The 22183-nt window shown below is 51.1% G+C and overlaps 1 protein-coding gene across 2 annotated transcripts in view; it reads left to right on the forward strand.

Moving 5' to 3' along the window:
• ITGA9 (integrin subunit alpha 9) overlaps positions 1–22183 on the forward strand; it is a 273816-nt gene that overhangs the window by 202874 nt on the left and 48759 nt on the right. For both annotated transcript variants that reach the window (XM_079794406.1, XM_079794407.1), the window contains 5 exons: positions 5816–5902; positions 9232–9311; positions 12277–12366; positions 14796–14904; positions 19836–19943. In XM_079794406.1, the coding sequence (XP_079650532.1) occupies positions 5816–5902; positions 9232–9311; positions 12277–12366; positions 14796–14904; positions 19836–19943 (474 nt within the window). The remainder of the gene's footprint in view (positions 1–5815; positions 5903–9231; positions 9312–12276; positions 12367–14795; positions 14905–19835; positions 19944–22183) is intronic.

The following is a 22183-nucleotide window of genomic DNA, read 5'->3' on the forward strand; positions in this document are numbered from 1 at the left end:
CCAGGGGCCACCTGGCGGGCCTGGGGGGGACGGGTTTTAGAGGAGCACCAGACTGCCACCCTGGCAGACAGACATGGGGCCATCGGGGTCATCTTCCGTTTGACAAACACGTGTGGGAAGTGGAAGGTGGGAAATCAAATTTCAGACGCGCCCTGGCGCTGAGCATAAGCCCAGCACCGGACTTTGCTGCTCCCCAAAGAGCAGTGTGTTGGTGGTCAGATAAAGCCCCGCTCCACCGTGAAACCAAATGCTGTGTGATCGGGAGGCGGGAGCCCGAGAGCCACGGAGGCCCCCCAGCCTCATGATCTGATCCTTCCTGCCAACCACCGCACGCTACACACAGGGCTGGAGCTCGGCCCCGCTGGCCGCGCTCCTGGGGCCAGGACAGCCGAGGTATGTCTGGAAAAGAGAGGGGCTTGCCAAGGCAAGCAGCTGCCATGCCAGGCAGACCAGCCAATGAGACCCCCTTCATCTGAATCCCTGATGTGCCAAGGCCTGATCATGTAATCCATGCAAACTCGGGGTCTCCTCAGGGACCAGCTCCATGCCAGGCGCTGAGAACACAGAGGTGCCCAAACCAAGCTTTCCGTCATTATGCCCTAAAAATGTTCATTGGGCCCAGCTGGCGTGACTCAGTGGTTGAGTGTCGACCAATGAACCAGGAGGTCATGGTTCGGGGGCACGTGCCTGGGTTGCGGGCTCCATCCCCAGTGGGGGGCGTGCAGAAGGCAGCTGATCAATGATTCTCTCTCATCATTGATGTTTCTATCTCTTTCCCTCTCCCTTCTTCTCTGAAATCAATAAAAACATATTTAAGTAAATAAATAAATAATGTTAATTGGTGGTTTCCTGATCCTGAGTGTAACGTGTGTTGGTTAAAAACTGGAAAAATATATATATATATATTTTTTAATTGAATCACTTATAATCTCCAAGGAGAAACCCTGATAGCGTTGTACAGCATTGGATGTCCTTGTTCGCCAAAGAAAAGCAGGACTGGGGGAAAAGCTGGTTCTGTGACTCTTCTTAAAATAGGGTCCAAAATTGCATAGTAAAAGTTTTTTTAAAAGTTTTGATTGGAACTTTCCTTGAAAAATGAAACTAAAAATTATGAAGATAAGTTTATATTATCCTCCATTTAACAGCTTTCGTAACAGTGTGATTATAACTGTCAAGGGTATCTTCGACCCAAGGCAAGCGCTCACTTGCTTTATTAGCATCTTTAAAAAGCCGGTGCACCCGTTTCTGAAACGAAAGAAGGCGTTGCGTGCTGGATGGGCCGCGTTGGGAGGTGAGCATCCCTCCTATGTCATAAAGTAACGTTTTCTTGGCTTTATCGTTTGCCTTTTTTTAAGCGCCGTCACAAAAAGGTCTTCTTTACAATGGTCTCGTTTGCCCAAGGGCTCCCTGGATACTTTCATTTAAATCCTCATCTTCTGAAGCAGCTTAGCGAGTTATCATCCGGGGGGCTTGGTGGTTTCTCCAGCAGGTAACTGACCCGTCGCTGCCAGATGCAGGTTTATCAATGGTCTCAGTGGTGGGAGCAGTTTTCCAACACGACGTTCGTGGATTTCATGGATGACTGGGTCTTTTTCAGCGAGGGTGCCGTTTTATGCTGTGGTACATTTGCCCTGTATGTGAATCGGGTGATCAGATGTCTACACTGGCTGGCAGGCAGGGTCAGAGGAGAGACAGCTCGTTCACTTGGCCCGCATTCCCGAGGGCTGAGAGCTGATAATCCGGAGTTTTGCAACAGTGCTAAAGTCAGGTTCTCCAGGGACATGGCAGGAACCAGAGCCAAGGAGAATCCTGGTCCCTGGATCACCCCCATATACCTCCTGGTGGGCACCAGTTGCCTGGCAGAGGTAAGACGCAACCCCCGAAGGAACACTGTCCACGGATGTCGCCTAAAGCAGGGGACAGCTGAGTTCCTTCAATTCTCCCAGAACTCATTTTTTTAAAGCTTCTCTGGGTCTCTGTGCCTACAGTGTGCCCGCCTGACTATCAGCAGGGTACGTGGCTCCTTCCTGACCCTGGTATTTAAGGTTATACCTGGGCCTGATCTGAAACCAGACAAAGGGGGTGCAGAGGCTTCTTGGAGGCTAAGAGCTCCCCTGATGGACAATTAAGAAAGTTTCCTCTTGGCTAGGATGGATTTAAATGAGCGATCTTAGCAGGTGAGTGTCCCCTTCTGTCGCCTCTCCCCACCTGGTAGCAAATGCCCAGCGCGTTCCCGTGGCCCTCATTCCCAAGCCGCATCTGTAACGAGTATTCTCTGAGGTCAGATTCATTAGAGGCAGAACCTGAGATGGGGATTCCTGTGCCGGTGATTTATTGGGGGAAATGCTCTTGGGAGAAGAGGAATGAGGGGCACAGGATGGGGCGGAGGAAGGAGGCAAAGGGGTCTGTGCGCTCGGCCGGAGTCTGCCTGGCCAGTTCCGGCCAAACTCTGGATCATGAGTTGCACGGCACAGCTGGTCCCACCTGGAGGCAGAGGGCGGCCTTTTGCACCGTGTCAGTCGTTCGGCTGCAGAATGCTTGTGGGGGAGGGTGTCATACCTCCCAGACAGAATTTAGTCGGAGAGCAGGGCTTAGAATGGAAGAGCCTTTTGGTCTGGGCGGCTCCAGTAGCCACAGGAAGCTGGACTGGCGCTGACAGGTGGCAGGAGGGTGCTCCCTGGCATCCAGTCTGGAGCATCATCCAGGAGCACGAGCCAGTCCTGAGCACGCTCATTCCTAGAGATGTCTTTGCTTCTCGCTCTCTCTGCTTATCGCCACCAAGATCCATCCAGGATTTTGTCATTTCCATTAGACTGCGAGGAAGAGAGACTCGGACTAGTACAGTCGATGCTGGTTTAAATGTTATGTTCTCGTGTTTTGGAATTAGCAGGCATGAGGTCATTCAGCAGCTCTTGACTAATCCAGAGCCGTCTCAGGCAAAGCTAAGCAAACCGAGGTCCCGTCAAGTTCCAGCGTAAATGTTTGAAGGCACAGTCCCTCCTTCACACACATGCACACACTGAAGATGTCTTCGGGGCAACACATGGTCAAGAGCAGACAGGCCTTCGACTTACATTGAAAACCTCTCTCCTGGCGTGAAAGGCATTTCCAGCGAGTGCTTGAGCGTTACAAAAGGAGTTTGGAGGGGTTGAGTCATCACGTAATTTATATTTATGCCGGGACGCTCTTGAGAGTAATTACACCCAGATGACAGACATGAACCAGGACTGTCCCAGGGAAACCGAGAGCGAAGGTCACCCTGGGCTGGGCTTGCTGCCTCTGAGGCCCACAAGCCAATGAGCTAGAAGTTAGAGGAGCTTTTCGTTGGGCCAGTGGTGGGCATTTGCTTCTGGGGTGAGGAGTAGGAGGAGGAGGATGGTGACCAGAGGCCACCCACAGGGAACCATTAAGACCCATCCTTGGGACATGCAGGTCTTGAGACAACATTTGAGAAATTATCCTCTGGTTTTCCTTATGGGAATGGCCAACACACGTCCCCCAGGTTCCAAGGGCAGCCCCTCACACTGCCGTGTAAATGTCTGCTTCTCTGCTGGGAGGACGTCCCCTTCTAGTCTCTGAGCTCTTCAAGTTCAGGGACTAACATCTGTCACCATCCTGGTAGCTGATGGATGACTCAGCTCCCCAGGGATGCTCAGGGCCCATCCTGAACCCTGCACCGTAACCATGTTCTGTATGTGAACTCACCACCCCTAGCGTTTGGGGGCCAAGGTGGGTGAAGAAAGCCTTGGGGTAGGGCTGAGAAACCACCTACACAGAGATGTGGAAATGATACCGGGTCAGGGTGTTTGTAGAATAGCAATGTGTGTGCTCCATGGGGCAGGGGGACAGTGACAGGAAATATGGGTCCAGATGGGTTTTAAGCTCCATCCTGTTTGCAGTGGAGAGAGGCATGTTTTAAGAAGGCCCCTCTGGTTGGATGGGCCAAAGAAAGGAAAGCTCGTGGCAGTGGCTCCCAAGCACTCACCCACGTTGTCCCTTAGCGCTTTGCCCAGGCCCCACAGTCTCAGAATCGACTCAGTTGTCCACTCAGAGACGACTGGGATGCAGCCCAGGAATCTGTGTTTTTTAATATGCTTCCCAACGGATTCCAACGCACGGGGTCCCGAGTCCGAGGGAGAAACGCTCGCCAAGGTCCCTGAGAGCCAGTAGAAAACGTGTAATCCCGGACATCAGTCATCTCCAAGATTGGATGCTAAAGGGATAGAGTTGCCTTTGCTATTTCTATGTCTCCTATTTTTCATTTCATTGTATTTTGGAGGGATTTTTGTTTTGTTGCTATTTTTTTTTTTTAGTCAAGTTTTATTGCTGTTTAACAAACAGACCAAATTACACAAATCATTAAGTGCCCAGCTCATGGAATTTCACAATGATCGCACCCCAGGATATTCCCAGCACCCAGGCAGCCGCCTCCACTCACTGCCTCCCCAGTTGCTATCTTGACTTCTAAGTCCATGGATTGGTTATCTTTTAGCATTTGTACTTTTTGTGTGTTTGATAATGTTCCTGATATGTAAGTATGGTAGTATATGCTTATAATTTATAACTGAATAGGCATATTATAGTAAGTGGTCACTTTTTTCCCCCCTGATTGTACACAATAGGAAATTTTCGTCGTACTTGTCTGAAGGACTGGAACAGCTGGTCTGAGCTGAGGTGTGGGGTCTGGGAAATTGGAGCCGGAAGCACAGGCAGCATTTCAGAGCTGGATCCACAGGGATTGGTTCCTTTTGTCTGCCATTGTGTGGAACAGGGAAGGAGACGGGTTTTAGAATGACCTTGGGGAGGTCACATGGTCCCATTGAACTTCATTGTCTCAGAGCTTGTAGACCAGGCGTCCTCAAACTACGGCCCGTGTGCCACATGCGGGTGTTTTTGCCGTTTTGGTTTTTTTTTTTTACTTCAAAATAAGATATGTGCAGTGTGCATAGGAATTTGTTCATAGTTTTTTTAAAACTATAGTCCGGCCCTCCAACGGTCTGAGGGACAGTGAACTGGCCCCCTGTTTAAAAAGTTTGAGGACCCCTGCTCTAGACCCTCAGCAGGGGCTAGCTCCGCCTTGTGCCTCCCGTTCTCCAAAGTCTGCAAACATACCAACTCCCCTTGGAAGTCCTGATTGGCTGCAGTGACCTGGAGAAGCCGGGGGTCAGGGAGGGTATGAAGAGCCTCCTGGCTTTCGTCTGACCTTGGCTGTAAACCATGTGTTCCAGCGGGAAAACGCGGCTCCCTGTGCCCCTCCCCTGGTTCTCGGGCCACCACATGAAGAGTCCATGGCGGTTGGGCTAACCTGTCCTTGCCCTTGACCCACCCCGGGGAGGCTTGCAGGGGAGCCGTTCAGCCCTCCTCACTTCTCTGGGCTGTAGAAAGAATCCCTGTGTTTTTGTGGGTGTCATTTTCTTAGAGTTTGACTTTCCTACACTAGCAAGGTCTTGAAAGGTGGGATTAGGGCGTGGGCTTAGGAGAAAGGGCCAGAAAGACAATGGGGCTGCCTTTTCAATCAAACCGTAGGAGGTGTCCAGCTCAAATGTGGCCCCATCCTGTGTCCCAGGAGAGCACGGGGGTTCCGAGCCCACATGTTAGTGAAGAGTGGTTCTGTCCCCTGCACCTGTCTTCCCAGGGAACCAGCAGAAAGGTGGGCACCAGAGGAGGCCTGGGACTCGTGCTGGTCAGAGGCTCCTCGTCCCCCCACAGCCAACAGGGGCTGTTGTCTGCCGAGGTCTCCATCTGCCTCCCCGAGGCCATGTCCACATCTGTCTTGGGCAGCCGGCCCATCTGTTGGTGTTTTTCTCTCTTTCAGGAGGAAATGGGCATTTCCTGTGAACTGCTGGAATCGGACTTCCTCAAATGCAGCGTGGGATTCCCTTTCATGAGGTCCAAGTCGAAGGTAAGGGGTGGAGTGGGGCACTTCCTTGGGAGCAGCCGCCAGACCCTCCCACTAGCCCCTGACTCCGGCCAGCTGCCTCCCCCGAGGTTTCCTCCTGCAGGAGCTGGGGTATGGTAACCCTCTTGTCCATGGCAGTCTACTCCAGAGGGGCCATGGTCACGTGGTCTTTCTCTTTGACCCTCATGCCATGCCCCAAATGTGAGAGACACAGCATGGTCTGAGCAATTTGGCAGGCAGCATCTGGTTGGCCTCCTTGACATGATTTTTTTTTCTGGGACATTGCACGCCACTTTGGGTCCCAGAGGCAACATAGGAGACGATGTGGGCGGTCTGGCCTAGTGACCTACAGTCCTGACCCCCCTGGGCACTCACAGTTTTCTTAAGAGACTTCTTCAAATGCTTAAAACATAAATAAAATTGCATTGCACTTCTCTTTTTTAAGTAAAAGAAATGACAGCCATTTAGATATTTATAAGGAGCCGCATTTTCTAAGCTCAAGCAATACCAGGGCACAGCATATTCAGACATTCACGGGGCATTCTCACAGGTGCCATCCTTATAAGGAGATGCAGAGAGGCGTACGTAGAAGATGTGATTTTTGGAGATAACACTAGAGTCTAAAAGACCAGGCCTGCCTTATGAACTGGAAGCTATTTTTCCTGCTATGATTTGAAGAAAAGGTCATCTTCCTTTGTCTACCTTTTCCCCCCTAGAATAAATGAGAGCTTGATCCTTCTCTCCTGCCTATGTCATAGAATCAAATCATTTTAATTCCTAAGACTTTCTGGCCCCAGTGCATGGTAGCTGTTTAAGAAACCAATTTTGGAAATGTTCTAGTGAGAAAGAAGATTTGCTCGTTTCTTAAAAACCATTGAACCCATCAGCCTTATTGGAAGAACCTGCTCTAAAAAAGTCTGTGGCTCTTAACATCCACGATTGCTAAGCCTTTTTCTGGTTCTCGTTCTCAGCTGCCCACATGCATCCCAGGAGAAGGGAAACCTCATGGTGGCTGGCCTTAGAAAAGGGGTTACTAGTAGCTGGCAGAATAGAGGCCAAGTTCTGTTAGACTCCAAGTTGGATGAGGAAGGAGTACCCTGAACCGTGGAAATCAATATAATGGTCCAACGTCCGATAGTAATGTATGTGGCACATCACACACCAATTTAATGGAAATCTATTGAGCAATAGCAAAGAGACAATGGAAAGATTTTTCACAGTTGCCATTTTATTATGAAATTCAGTCTACATCCCAAATCAAACCTAAGGCGTGCCTTACTAGTTTTAGTCTAAAGATTATTTGTAAAGGAGAATTTATATCCCAGGCACAAGTAGACCCAGGATCACTTGCCATAAAGAGAAGGTCATCATGAAAATGAAAACAAGGGGATATTGAAATCTGGGGCATTAAATGTTGTCAAAATTCATTCATTTTCAAAATATGGAGCCAGCAGAAGTATGAATGTTGGAATATTGACTTTTTTCCCTACGCGGGGATGCGTTGCCGTCCTCCCACATACAAAGGTTAAGACCTGTAGCAAGGATAAACGTCGAGTCGGGGATCGGGGGGAAATTCCCTGGGAAAAGCTCAAGAAGTGACTAGGCAGGGGCACGGGCTCCCTCTGTCCACAGCCTGGCTTGCCCTTCCTGGTCCCCCAGACCCTGTGGGTCATTGGGCTCCAGACCACCTGCCGAGCATCCTGACTGCCCGGCCGGCTCACTCTGGTTAGCTGTGTCTCTGACCTTCTGTTCTCCCAGGCCTCCGTCTCTGATTTTGGCTTCTTGCCCAGATCTTTTGCTTCTCACCTCACCTTGGTGTCCAGTGTGTTCACATCTTCTGCCAGTTCTGACTCTTTGCTGGGACAAGACCCTTGACTTTCCTTCCTTTGTGTCGTCCAGCTTCGCTTCCTGTCCTGACCCCTGTAAGCTGACCAGTCCCACAGCAACAGAAATGTCTGTCTAGATAGGGATGTTCAGTGGCCACTGTAGATGATGGTCCAGTGTGACGGTCCAAGGTCCGGTCCTTTCAGGCAGCATTCAGTTCAGTAGATTCCAATCTTCCAACGTTAGACTAGAGCCTAGAATTAGTCATCAAGGAACCTAACCATTAGGTACTAAATAAGTCATAGACTCTCAGAGCTTAAAGGAATTTAAGAATCATTTTGTCCACCCTCTTCTTTTTATTGAAATGCAAATAGGTTAAGTGTCTTGGCGATGATCACATGGTCAGTTTGTGATAGAGCCTGGTTCTCTAACCCCAATCCAAGGGTTCCTCCCACATTCCTACACATGCCTGATATATACGTGTGTGTGTGTGTGTGTGTGTGTGTGTGTGTGTAATGTGTGTGTGTAATGTGTGTGTGTGTGTGTGTGTGTGTGTGTATAGTGAAAAACATGTGCTTAGGGCAGTGTTCCCCAAATGACAGGATGCTCACCACTGGAGGTACCTGAGATGATTTTAGGTGACATATGGACACAGCACTAAACAACATGGATTCTTACAGTGAGAAAGTTATTATCTTTACAACGCTTTTTCAACTCTGACCACATCCAGGATAAGGTCTACAATAGGGTTACATACCTTTAGCACCTCACTGTCACTTGTTTATCTCCCTCTTACCAAAACAGAACAGACCTGAGGCTCAGAGCCTTCAGCAGGCAACAAAAGTCAGCATGGCTTTGTTTTCATTACACCTATTTGATGACTACCTTCTTTTTATGGCAAGTGATCTTGGATTCCCATCTGTGATAGTGGTATACATTTTCCTTTTAAAATAGTCTTTAGACAAAGTGAGTGAGGCAATAAAAATATTAAGCAAATACACAGGGGATACAGTATGCAGAGGTGGCCAAAAATTTGGAACATGGTGTGTGAGTGAAATTTAGCAAGTCCTGGTTTAAGAGACAAACATATCACTTCCTAAAGAGAACCTCAGTTGTTGAAAAGGACCGTGTGCCTCTTGGCAGGGTGGTTTTTACTGTTAAAGCTGTGTCTCAGGACCGACGATCAAAAAGATATGCATACAACCCTGGCCAGTGTGGCTCAGTCGGTTGAGCATTGCCCAGTGCACTGAAAGGTCACTGGTTCAATTCCCGGTCAGGGCATGTACCCAAGTTGTGGGTTCAACCCCTGGTTGGGGTGGGTATGGGAAGCAACCGATCGCTGTTTCTCCCTTACATTGATGTTTCTCTCTCTCTAAAATCAATAGAAACATTAATAAAATACATGTGCATACAAATAAAGCTTGAGTTTCCAGGGGTCATAAGCGGGGACGGTTGTAGCTAACCGTTTAATGCGGGATGCCTGCTGATGCCATGTCTCTTTCTTCTAGTATGAATTCAGTGTGATCTTCGATACAAGCCATCTGTCTGGAGAAGAAGAAGTTCTCAGCTTCATCATTACTGCTCAGAGGTAAGAGGGGTTTCAACTTTGTTTTCCAAAGGCAAGTGCTGCTGGAACCCGAAAAGACGGAGTTCTGGCCATGCTGCCAGGATGCCCAGGATGCTGAGGAGGAGGAGGAAATGGTTATGCGTGATAAAGCCCCAAAGTGCTGGTGGAACCAGATTGGGGGGGGGGGGGGCGGGGCGCGGGTGGTGTGCTTGTCTAGTTCTGCTTGCACAGCTACCCTGTCTCTCCCTGTCCTTGGAGGACATCTAGGAGGGTCCTATGCATTCTCAGGTCACTCTTGGGTGATGCAAAGTCCTGCAGTCACTTCAAGTCTCCAAGCAAGTTCACAAATCCATAACAACAGTGTGGAGGGAAACTTGCCTTGGGGGCGCTCTCTTGCTCTTACTGGCCCTCTCCCCTTCTCCTGGGCCGCTTCTGAGCCCTCCAGGCTCACAGCAGGGCTTGTGGGACAGGCCAGGCCTAGGTTCACAGGTGCTGTGAGCGCTCACGGGGCTCTGCAGGTGTTCAAAGCTGACTCTTACCCTTTGGAAAAGGGAAAACCCAGCTCAACCTCAGCCTGTAGGCGGCCAGAGATACCTTCGGCTTCTGCTGCTGAGTCTGCCCTCTGGGGCGCATTTTCACTCGGCGGACATCTATCAAGCAAATATTTACCAAATATTAAGCTACTGTTTACCAAATACAGCGCTGATAACTTACTAAATGCAAGAACACCTCCTTCTGTATAGCATGGGGAGAACCCCTAGCCTCGGTAGCTTAACTATTAAAGATCAGCTCTCCTAATTCTTTGAGTCACCAATGTTAAGGAAGCTGTATTATCTGTTACATGCGCAGCAGAACATTCCCAGACTTTAGTGCCAATCTGGTCTGACTGCCCCCGAGGGCACCCACAGCCCCCCACTTCCTGCCGTGATGGAAAGCTCCTTAAAGCTCCTTATCTTGAAAGCTAGGATCCCGCCTTCTTCCCGTCACCACCCTTTGAAGGCCTCTTGCCCGCGTGTGGATTCAGGAGGACACAATGTTGAGAGTAAACAGCTTCTCAAGAGCTCCCCTCTCAGCCGCTGTGCTCTGCCGGCCGCGGGGACGCATCCCCAGTCACACGCTTGCAGGATGACGGGAAGCCTTTTGATGTCTGGCCTCTTTATCTCAACTTTTCAACTCTGCTCCGTCCGGAGCAGTCCCCTGATGACAGGCGACACTGCTGGGCCTGAGCTGCCAGCGGCCACAGGTGGCTGGACACATGGCAGGGCAAGGGGCAGCGCTTCCAACAGGAACTGATTCCGCTGACCTGGCAGGATGCTGTGGGGGGAGGAGGGGCAGGCCGGGGGTTGCCACCCCATCCGTGCGGGCCTCCTGTCTGGTCTGCCCATAGCAGTGATCCTCTGGCTTTCATTGCCCCCGGGAAGGAAGGGCAAGGGAGTGAGGCACCTGCTGCTTTTGCAAACGGTGGTGGTTGCCCTCTGAGCGATGGGTGTCGCCCCATAGACGGAAGAGCCCCATAGACGGAAGACGGATGAGGAGTCTGGGGTCAGGGTCGTGGAGCGCCATTGTTTCAGAACAATAGGAGAGAGGGGGAGAGGGGATGTGAGCGCTATTTAAGAAGTGTTGCATTCAGCACTTGCTGGGTGGGAGAGGAAGGCAGTGGGGGAATGGGGGGGGCAGGGGGGCGGGAACGTGTGATGGGAGAAGTGCGAGAACCTCAGCGGGTCTGGGAGACTCATATCCATCCTGGAGGGTGAACTTGGCTTGCTGCTGGAGCCCCATATTCACACCATGTGATAGAAACAACCGTAAATTGTTGTTTACGGGTCCAGCGACATGCACCCAACAGCCATGCCTTTCACCAAGGCGGTCACTTCCCCGGAATAATAATCACGATTCATATTTGAGGTTTAATTAAATAGTAAAGGGGAACTAGGTCTTCTCACATCTTTTTCTCCCCTTCCTTCTTCCCATTTCTCCCCCAAGCCCCCAACCCTCGTATCAGGCAAGGGACTCACAGGGGAAAGCCCTGCTTGTGAAAGAGGCGGGCTGCCCCGGTTTGCTCTGGGTCCCTGGGGCACGTTACCTAGCCTCTCCGCTCCTTACCTGTCCCAGGTGGGGAGTCCCTGGCGTAGCAGCTGCTGCTCCCTTGCCTTTACCTTTCCAGGATGACCTCACAAGAATCCCAGTCCCGTGTTTTCTCACCCCAAAGGGGATGCCTGTTTATGGACACACTGTAGCCTCAAGTCCACAGCGGGAGCTCCCAACCATTGATGGTGACGGGGTGGGTCGGGGCCCCTCTCCTGGGCTTGCCTGTCCATGGAAGAAGGGCGCCGCCTCCAGGGGGGAAGCGGCTGTGAAGCCCGGCACATCCCTTCCTGGCTGCGGGGCCCTAAGCTTGCTGGTCCGCTGTTCCTGGAACAGGCACCCAGAGCAGTCCTCAGGCTGCCAGTGCCCACCCATTCCCCTCGGCCCTCACCTGCCCCCGGCCCCCGCCACCTGCCTGAGGCTTCCTCTGTCCGGACCCCACTCACCTGTGTGCACAGGGCAGGTGACCGGGAGTTAACGGCCCCACTCCCCGCCCCCAGCAGCAGCAGGTCTCAGGAGTCCGTGCGGGACAAGGGCCCAGCTCCCATGCCCTGCGCTGGGAAGACTGCCTCCCGGCGTTCCCCAGCCAGACCGAGCCAGTTGCTCACAGCCCTCACCTCCGGGGTCACATGCTTTCATTGTCTTCCTCCCCTTCCTGGTCTCTCTTCTCCACTGGTGTTTCCTATGGGGGGGGGGGGCAGCTCCCCAGGACATCTTTGTGAGGGGGAACACCACCGAGACCATAGTGTGCCCCCTGGGGCTCCGTACAGGGCCCAGAAACAGAGCTGAGGAGGAATCAGGCACAGAGCGGCCCTGGGGAGGGGGGAGGATGCAGACTGAGCTCTGATAGGGAGCACGGAGACCTGGTGCTGACCGCGTTCGCTCTGCTCTTCCCCCACAGCGGCAACACGGAGCGCTCCGAGTCCCTGCACGACAACACCCTCACGCTGATGGTGCCGCTGATGCACGAAGTGGACACGTCCATCACGGGGTGAGTAGCCTAGGCCTGGGTGGCCAGACACGGAGGTGCTCTGCAGGGGACACGGTGCCTTGCTTGAATTTGCGTGTGTCGCCTGGAGTCAGTGGCCCGGCCACCTCCGGTCTCCCCAGCTCTGAGATGCAGGGTGAAGGCTCAGCTCAGGGACTCATGCCCTCCTCCCTCCTCATTTCCCCCTCTTCCCACCACCCACCCACCTGGCAGGTAACACAAGAAGCTTGACGACAAGTTTAAGGCCCTTCGTTTCTTTGAACGTCCTGTCCACCTTTATATGCAAGTATCCCAGCACCCACCCCTCCAGAGCGCCTCATGGCAGCAGGCAGCATGATTCCTGGGATTAACATCTCAGCCAGAGGCTGCGGGGCCAGCCAGAGGCTGCAGCCACAGCTGTCCCAGTGCCTGGCTGGCTCGCAGTGGCGCTGGCTTTGTGTCTCTGTTAACCCCTCCTGCAGAGCCTGCCCAATGTCTGCTGGTCTGGAGTGGGCAGGGGACCCTCGGGATGGGCTCACCCCCTGGCAGGCGACGTCCAGGCCATCCGGCTGCTGGCATTGCTGGAAAGCAGGGCTGCGGCCCCAAAACAGCCCTGTCCGTTACCAGCCAAAGCCCAGGGCTGGGAAAGTGAGAACCCAGCTCCTGTTTCAGGCTTCGGGTAACAGAGCACAGACCTCTTGGATGGTGGGGGAAGCATTTGCATAATCCGTCTGGATCAAATGAGAATCCACTGAACCCTGCTCCCAGTGCAAGCTGACCTTTCTGGAGGTTCAGAATTTCCCTTTTTTCAGTTTCCAAGTGCTCTGGGCCCCGGTGGCCAGCAGCGGAAACGCGAGCGCATCGCAGAAGGAGCCATCACCGCCATCGCGCACGCTGCCGGGGGCCCGGGCATGGGCAGGCCTGCGCTCCTGGCATTTTTCATCACGGGCTTCAGACTTGAGGCACTGGTGGACTGTATCTGCTCATTAGCATGTAGATTTGCCTTGTTCACGGCTCTGTTTTTAACCATGTAGTTTATTTGCTTGTTTCGTCAGAGGCACAGTGAGAATGTGCCCTGAACTGAGCCCTGTCCCCGGGGACCACAGAGAAAACACTGGCTCCCTTGATCCTGTTGTCTGATCCTGCTGTCGGGCCCAGGGCGGCCTCGCTGGGAGGTGTGAACAGCCTCAGAGGAAGCCATTGGTTAAACAAGTTGGCCAACCTCTGATCTCTCCAGGAACACAAAACGGGGCGAGCACAGGAACCAGTCCTGCCATATGATAATACTGGGACTGGCTGCATTTTTAAAGGAATACACTTAACGTTGCAAATAGATGCACTGCTGTCCATTCGGACTCGGTACCCCAAATCTTACACTGTTGGTCTTTAGACAAGTGGACAGCTTCTAGAATCTCATCTAGAACCCATTATTCGTCTGGAAATTTGAGTGACTTTAGGCCTCGTCTCATCTCAGACATGTTGATGCGGGCAACGTGGGAAGCATGCTACAAACCGAGCTTGCGTTCTTCGTCACGTCTCACACAGCCCCTGAGAGAAATCTGAAAAAAAAATGCGACCATCGAACAGACGCCACTTTTAAGGCCGAATTTCTAATAATTTTGAATAGTTTGACAAATTTAAATTTTTAAATGAATCTGTCAGAGGGTGGAATTTAGGATGCCAAATCTGTGATTCACTTATGTTTATTTCCCAAAAGCTTGCCATGATCTTTCTCACTTTACAGAAAGTTTTTCAGTGACAAAACAGAACATGAATAATTTTGTAATCCAGTTTTTTTAAAACCTGAAATCAAAGCTACCAGAGCCTTCCTCATCATCCAATATAATAAAAGGCTAATATGCAAATCGACCGAACAGCAGAATGACCGGTTGCTCAACACAGGAGCTGCCCCCTGGCAGTCAGTGTGCTCCCACAGGGGGAGCACTGCTCAGCCAGAGCCAGGCTCATGGCTGGTGAGCCAAGTGGCAGTGGCGGTAGTCTTTCCCGCCTCTGTGGCAGCGCTAAGAATGTCTGACTGCCGGCTTAGGCCCACTCCCCCTACGGGCCTAAGCCGGCAGTTGGACATCCCCTGAGGGCTTTCAGACTGCAAGAGGGCACAGGCCGAGCTGAGGGACACCCCCTTCCGGTGCATGAATTTCGTGCACCAGGCCTCTAGTTTTAGAAATATGATCCCAATACATATTTACATATGCAGCTTGTTGATTTGACCTAAGGTGAGAAGTCACTGTTGGAAACGTCTGTTTAGAAAGCATACGTCTGGCTATGTCCGTGAACAGGAGAGAGAAGTACCGAGTCCGGAAGGAGAGCAATTGCTGGAAGACACTGGGGACAGCCAGGTTCCTGAGACAGATGGTTGGGTTCTCAGGACAGGGGTGACCTTGGGCGGCTTGACCACGGGTTGGGATGATGGATGTCGTGGTTTCCTCTTTCAGAATCGTGTCTCCAACCTCCTTTGTGTACGGCGAGTCTGTGGCCGCGGCCAACTTCATTCAGCTGGAGGACCTGCTGTGTCACTTCCAGCCCCTCAACGTCACCCTTCAGGTACCCACCCTTGCAGACCGGCTCTGCCACGGGGACCCACGGGAGGGCCCCTGGGATGCACCTTCCGACAGGCAACGTGAGGGCCAGGCTATTTCCAGGAGACCCGTTCCCAGCCTGGTGGGCTGGAGTGTGGTGTGTGTGCGTACGTGTTTTCTGTAAGCACACACAGAATTCCTGCCTTCCCTGGCTGGGACTCTGCTATGTAGACCCCCTTGCTTTTCTGGTGCATGGTGACCACCAGAGGCCTCCTGGTGCTGAGGCCCAGGCCAGCACCCCGGCCCACATGACCCCAAAGGACCCTTCCAGTTCTCCATCAGCCTCCCCATTACGGGCAGGGCAGCCTCGAGGATTTGCCTCGTCCCCTTCCCCCTGGGTTCTCAGGGCCACTCGCTGTGGACTGGCCATCCAAGGGACAGCATTCCTTCTCTAAGCCAGGGGTGGGCAGGCTTTCTGGAAAGGGCCGGAGGGCGAGTATTTCAGGCGGGGCAGGCCATGCCGTCTCTGGGGCAACCTTTCAACTCCTGTAGCGCAAAAGCAGCCCCGGGCGACGCAGACACAAAACCGTGGTGATGGACACTGCAATTCGAATTTTATGTCATTTTCATATGTCATGAGATGTTACTCTATTTTTTTATACTCCCCCTCCCCCCAACCATTTAAACATGTAAAGCCATCCTTAGGTTGCAGGCTGTATGGAGGCAGGTGGCAGGCCAGCGCGGGCCTGCAGGCCACGGTGTGCCCACCTGCTCTAAGGCACAGACCCTCAGGCCAGCCCTGTTCACCGGGAGACTCTGAATACAAAGTCAGAGGGGCCTCAGCATCATCCAGTCCGTCCTCCCCACTGACGGACACAGGGACATGGAGGACAGGCTGCAGGGCCCAGAGCTGGGAGAGGCGGGGCCGAGGCCAGCACTGGCCGGGCATTGAGCAGACACCCCACCTTGCCCAGAGCTGTCCCCCGCCTCCTCTACGTCCTTCCCCCTGGAGAAGGTGGTTTCCTGGTCTGGCACTCATTCCTGTGGCCAAATAAACTTTATTTTATTTACCTGTGGCTACTCGTAGATGGACCAAGTCCATCTAGCATGTCAATAATGACAGGATGAGGGTCCAGAGAACGAGGCAGTAAAACATTTGTGGGGGCGCACAAACAGTGGTCTTCCTCTCCCTGCAATGTCCTCCCAGGCGAGAGACCTGAGCAGCCAGGATGGATAGCCCATGGCCCCTGCTCGGAGAGGATGCGCCTCCCGGCCAGCCAGGCCCAGCTGCCGCTCCCCAGGCCTGATCTATGGGGGAGGAAGGATGGGGTCAGACCTGCTTTTGAGACCTTAGAGCGATTGCTGTGAACAGGACCTCTCTTTCCAACTTGCTGCTCAGAATTCATTTATTTTTCTCCATTGCTTTTTGTAATTGGATAGGGGAAAGAAAAAGATAAAGACCAGAGGGAGTTATTTCATTTTCCTTAAGTCGCTTTCATTTTAATTACTTAGCTACTCTTAAAGTTCTTAGGTGTCCTGCAGCAAAAGACACAGTCAAGAAAATTATTTAAAAGGGTTCACGCCCTGGCCGGTTTGGCTCAGTGGATAGAGCATCGGCCTGCAGACCAAAAGGTCTCGGGTTCGATTCCGGTCAAGGGCATGTACCTTGGTTGCAGGCTCCTCCCCGGCCCGGGCCCTAGTCGGGGCTCCTGCAGGAGGCAACCAATCGATGTATCTCTCTCACATCGATGTTTCTCTCTGTCTTTCCCTCTCTCTTCCACTCTCCTTAAAAATCAATGGAAAAATATCTTCGGGTGAAGATGAACAAAAAATAAAAATGTAAAAGGGTTCACATGGCACAGGCCATGGAATGTAGAGGAGAAAGCAATAAGGAATAGCAGTCACACAAAAGATACAAAAATGTTATCGTCCTCTTAAAAAAAAAAAATCTGAGGGCATGTGGTTGAGTCATGTTTCCCTGAAGGCATTTTTACAGGGAGCTTAAAGTTTCGTGTTTCTAGACATCCGACCTGATTTAGGAGAGAGCTAGAGAGCCGGGGCCCCTGGAGGAGTGATGGACATGCCCTTAGATAAACCCCGCGATTCCCAGTTGCCGGAGGAAGAATATGCCATTCCGTCAGGATTAAGGGCGCTGGCTGGGACTGTCAGAGGGGGGTGCGTGTGTCATTGATCAGGAGGTTCTCTTGTGTTAGCAAAGCCGACAGTTTCCTTGAGCATTCTCTCACGGCCCATTTTCCGGTGTAATTGTCATTATGGTGACCATCTGCAGGAAGGCCACCAGCCACGCTGATGGTGCTGGTGACCAAGAGGGGGAAGTAATGGGGGAGGGTGGGGTCAGGAGTGTGGACAAATCGCTTCTCTTTCCTTATTCTGGCGACATCACTCCTGAAAGAGAGCACAAGACCTTGTTCTTTTTTTTTTTTTTTAAGACTTTTTAGATAAAGAGATGTTGCTGTGCCTTTTAAAAGCTATTGTTCAGGGAGCTGCGCAATTGATTGAAGACTCCACTGCACATGCAGGTGGAAGAAAAGCAGGCAGACTAGTTTTAGGACTGGGTCCTACATTTCACCAGGGCTGCCTTAACAGAGACAGATAATTTGTTGACCAATGATAGGCTTGTTTTTCTGTGTGGTTTTGTGTGTGTGTGTGTGTGTGTGTGTGTGTGTGTGTGTGTTTAAATCAAGAGTCGATTGATTCCCTTACCTGAAAAAATGATGGAAAATAATGCAGATGCTGCCCAAGAACATTTGCAGAGAATGAAATGTGAAAATTTGTTAAAAATGAATGAATGTGGCAATACAAGCTCTCAGTGAAGCAATGCCAATCAAAACCAGTTTCTTCTTTCCTCCCCCAACGCAGGCTCTATCGGGGATCTCCCGGACAGGCCAGGAGGTTTCCTCTCCCCTCTGTGCTCTCCAGTTTCACTTCAGATCGGTTATTTCAGTTGTGGTTGGATATTCCCCTTCCTTTTCTTGTGTCTTAGCGTTGTTGTTCTTGGTGAATTTTGTTCCTCTTGAATCAAGAGTTGGCAATGACAGCTCATCTGCTCTGTCATTTTTTTTTTTTTTGGTCTGTTCTTTGAAGCAGAACCAACTATTGCAAACAAAAATTTTTTTTAAAAAAATGAAGACACGGTTTTTTAAGGAGGAGCTGGCTGGAGCCGGATTCTGATACGTTCTGTCGTGTGTACCATCTCCATGCGCTGCCCTTCTGACCTCAACTTCAGAGGCGCCTGGAGCCCCTGAATTCTCTCTCTGGTCCCCAGGCTGTGGAGAACATGTCACTTCTTCCTTTCTCTTGCTCCTAACCCATCTTTTTAAAAAATAAATAATAATAGCCGAAACCGGTTTGGCTCAGTGGATAGAGCGTCGGCCTGTGGACTCAAGGGTCCCAGGTTCGATTCCGGTCAAGGGCATGTACCTTGGTTGCGGGCACATCCCCAGTAGGAGGTGTGCAAGAGGCAGCTGATGGATGTTTCTCTCTCATCGATGTTTCTAACTCTCTATCCCTCTCTCTTCCTCTCTGTAAAAAATCAATAAAATATATTTTTAAAAAATAATAATAATAAATAAATAATAATAATAACATCTTATTGAGATATCATTCACATACCTTCAAGTTCATCCATTTAAAGTGTACAAGTCAGTGGTTTTTAGTACATTTGCAGAACTGGGCAACGATCACCCTAATCTAATTTTAGAACATCTCACCACGCCCCAAAAAGAATCTCCTTATCCCTCTATTAGTTTCCTGTTGCTGCTGTAACTAATGGCCTCAAACCGAGAGGCCTAAAACAACACACATTCATCTTAGAGCGCCGCGGCCCAGAAGTCCGCATGGGTCTCGCCGGGCTGAAATCTCCGTGTCAGCAGGGCCGAGTGCTTTTCTGGAGGCTCCAGGGGAGAATCTGTTTTCCTACCTCTTCCAGCTTCGAGAGGCGGCCGCATTCTTTGGCGCGGGGTCCCCTTCATCTTCCAAGCCAGCGATGGCTGGTTGACTCTGTGGACGAAAAGGGCCACATGCTCACCTGACTAACTCAGGGGAGGCCTGCGTGGCGGTCTTGCAAACTCAGACTTTCTTCTCCTTCATATCCCATTTTCTCTTGAGTCTCATGTTCACCCTTTGCTCCGCCTCCTTTCTCTTATCGGTCTCTCTGTGGCCGCCACCTTTTCTCTCACTCCTCGGGAGATGATGGGCCGCTGGAGACAGAAAATAGGGAGGACGGTGGCGGGGATGAGAGGGCTAACGTTTTACAGGACCAAATGCTGGGGCAGGAAAGAGGCGCACAGATGTCATCGAGCAATATTAGCAAGTGATAACTTGCAAGTTATGGAGAAACCAAATCCGCTGGACAGTGTAGTAAAACAGCCCTTTCTGTAGGTGAGATCATTTGGTTTTAGGACAACCTGCTTTGTCTTTGAGGGTCTCAGTTATCTCAAACTGAAAAACAAAAGGGGTTTGGCCAGATCCGTGGTTCTCAAAGTATGGTTCCTGGGAGCCCTGTTAGAAATGGAAATCCTTTAGCCCCTACACATACACACACACACACACACACACACACACACACACACACTCCAAACCTGCTATGTCAGAGACTCTGAGCATGACCCTCCCCTCAATCTATGTTTTAACAAGCCCTTCTGGTTACTCTGATATATGCTAAAGTTTGAGAATCACTGAACTAGATTATGTCTGAATTCTATAGTCTATGAGTAAATGTCTAGATATATAAAAATAATCCTTTTTAGCAGGAAGAAGACAAGGATATTGAAATCTCCCATTATTTGATATTTCACTTTAAGTCATGACCGTCTAGATCCCAAACCCTAGAACCTCTGTGTATCCCTTCAAATAATTTCAGAGCGTATATTGCATGACATGAAATGAAGATCCTTACTTCCATTAACACGCGCTGTGTGCGTCTCACACCCACAGGTCTATAACACTGGGCCAAGCACCCTTCCCGGGGCATCTGTCAGCATCTCTTTCCCTAATCGACTGTCACCTGGAGGCGCAGAGATGTTTCACATCCAGGAGGTGGTGGTGAGTTCTCCTTCGTTTCACTGTTGCTTTCAGACTTGGAACCAGCTCATTCCCGTTTTGTGTTCCACCCGAGGGCCCAGGAAGTTAACTCCTTCTAATCCTTCTAACCTTTGGAAACACCTGGAGAAGCCAGGAGACGTATAACACCTGAATGTTTACACTGAGGCAGTGTGGTTCACGCCATCAGAAGACCTTTTTGGGCAGAGGTCGGGGTTGGGTGTGGACCTGACTTCCGGGGTACACTTCACTGACTCAGGAAACCCCAGCAACGGTCTTGACAATTGCCTGGATGCATTTCTCCGCAGGAAATGTCCACAGCATTCATAAAGCTTCTCCGAGGGCTTCTCAGAGCGTGAGCATTGGTTTAGAAAACATAAGTGCAGGTTGAAACTCAAGCTGATGCAGAATATGCAAGTCTTCCTGATCCTGAGTCAACGCTGGGTGGTTCTGTCTCAAGAGAAGCCTGGTAACTAGCAGGAGGTCATTCCCACGGCCTCTTGACTTCCTTGGTTCCCAGACCACCACGTTCCCTTGGTTTTGCCTTTCTCGCTGGCTTTTCTCATCTCCCCAACTTCTGCAGGGCCCCGCGTCTCCTTGTTTCTACACTCGGTCTCAGAGATCTCAGCCCGACCCGTGGCTGTGTAGTCAGGCTGTGCCGGATTCAACAAATGCTTTGCACTCACCGTATGCCAAGCGCTGGCTTACTGTGGGGAACGAAACAGACAAAAACATCCTCATTTCCAGACCTCATGTAGATTCGGGTGGAGAGAGACAAAGAATACATAAATAAGACAAGACATAGTGTATCATGCCCCCTGGTAAATGCTGTGGAGAAAAGTAGAGGAGGCCTGGACTCCTCAGGCGGGTCTCAAGGAGACCTTCCTTGGGGAGGGTTGTGGGGACCAGGGCTGTCTCAGGAGTTTGTAATGTGATATTTGCATATGAAGGCCCTGCCGAGTCAGTTTCCTGAGAATTCTCTCTCCTTGGTTTTAGCCCTCTTTGGTTTCTCTCCTTGGAAATGCTGCCCCCGGCACCCCCACGCTGCCCGGGCACAGTGTCCACGCTGGGCATCGAGGAGTCTGGGTGTGTGTGCTCATGGGCGCTCACTCTGAGGGCGCTTTCTGCCTCAAAGCAGATCGCTCAGTCCGCTGGCAGCAGCCGTTGACAGGAACACCGATTTCCAAAGCTGGCTGGCTGTGGGGGCGCAGTTTGCATGAGAAACATCCTGCGTTTTATGACTTGGTTGTGCACGGAGGGTAATTGCAACAAGAAGTCTCCCCTGCAGCAGGCCTGCTGGAGGCCAAGATTTAACTTGTACACAAGCCAGGCCTGGCACTTTAAAGCAGCCCGCAACTAACCCAAAGCAGAATCGAACAACTCGCTCTCCCCCCCGCCACCCCAGCATCTACTACTCTCCCCACTGGCGAACACATGTTCTTTTTTTCCTCCTCCTTTACACTCATTTTTTTTTTTTCCGGTAAAAATTCAAGGACTCGCCCTATCCCCAGTCATCGCTCATCCTGAGTGGGAGGTGCCTGTTATAAGAGGTCAAGGCTGAGGAACCCTCCCCAGGATGCAAAGTCCGTGGGTGAAGTGCATTCTTTTCCTCGATATCCTGTCACTTCAATGATGTCATGTAAAGTGAGCCATTCATAACACAGCTTACGCTGTAAGATGAGGGGATAAGAGAGGGAAGGGGGGAAGGAAACCCCTCCCCGGCAGGAGACGGATTTCTGGCCCTGGGGTGGATTTGGGGATTATAGGATCTAACCCTGCGCCTTTGAACAGAATACAATCAGGACATCTCCCCAGGACAATGGATCTGTGTTTCCACCAAGTACACTGCGCTGAGCCTTCCTGGTCCCACTGGAAGTGCATTTTCTATGGCCACCCTCGATTCTCCACGCTCTAATTTCTCTGACCTTTTCTGAGCTAAAATGGGAAATGGTTGCCTAGCTCCCGCTGTGGAGTTGGGCTGTTACTTAGTCATTTTTTCCCACTTTTCTTCCACAAAAGATCGTAAGAGAGAGACAGACAGACAGACACCCAGACATCGATGTGTTGTTCTACTTAGGTGTGCATTCGTTGGTTGCTGCTTGTATGTGCCCTGACTGGAGCTTGAACCTGCAACCTTGGTGTATCGAGAGGACACTAACCAACTGAGCTACCCAGCCTGGGCCTGATCATAATTCCTTTACTTCTCTTCTTCCTATCCTGGGCCCTTCTCTGTGCTCTCTCCA

Source organism: Cnephaeus nilssonii (genome assembly GCF_951640355.1).
Source record: "Cnephaeus nilssonii genome assembly, chromosome: 17".
In the NCBI taxonomy this organism is placed as follows: Eukaryota; Metazoa; Chordata; class Mammalia; order Chiroptera; family Vespertilionidae; genus Cnephaeus; species Cnephaeus nilssonii.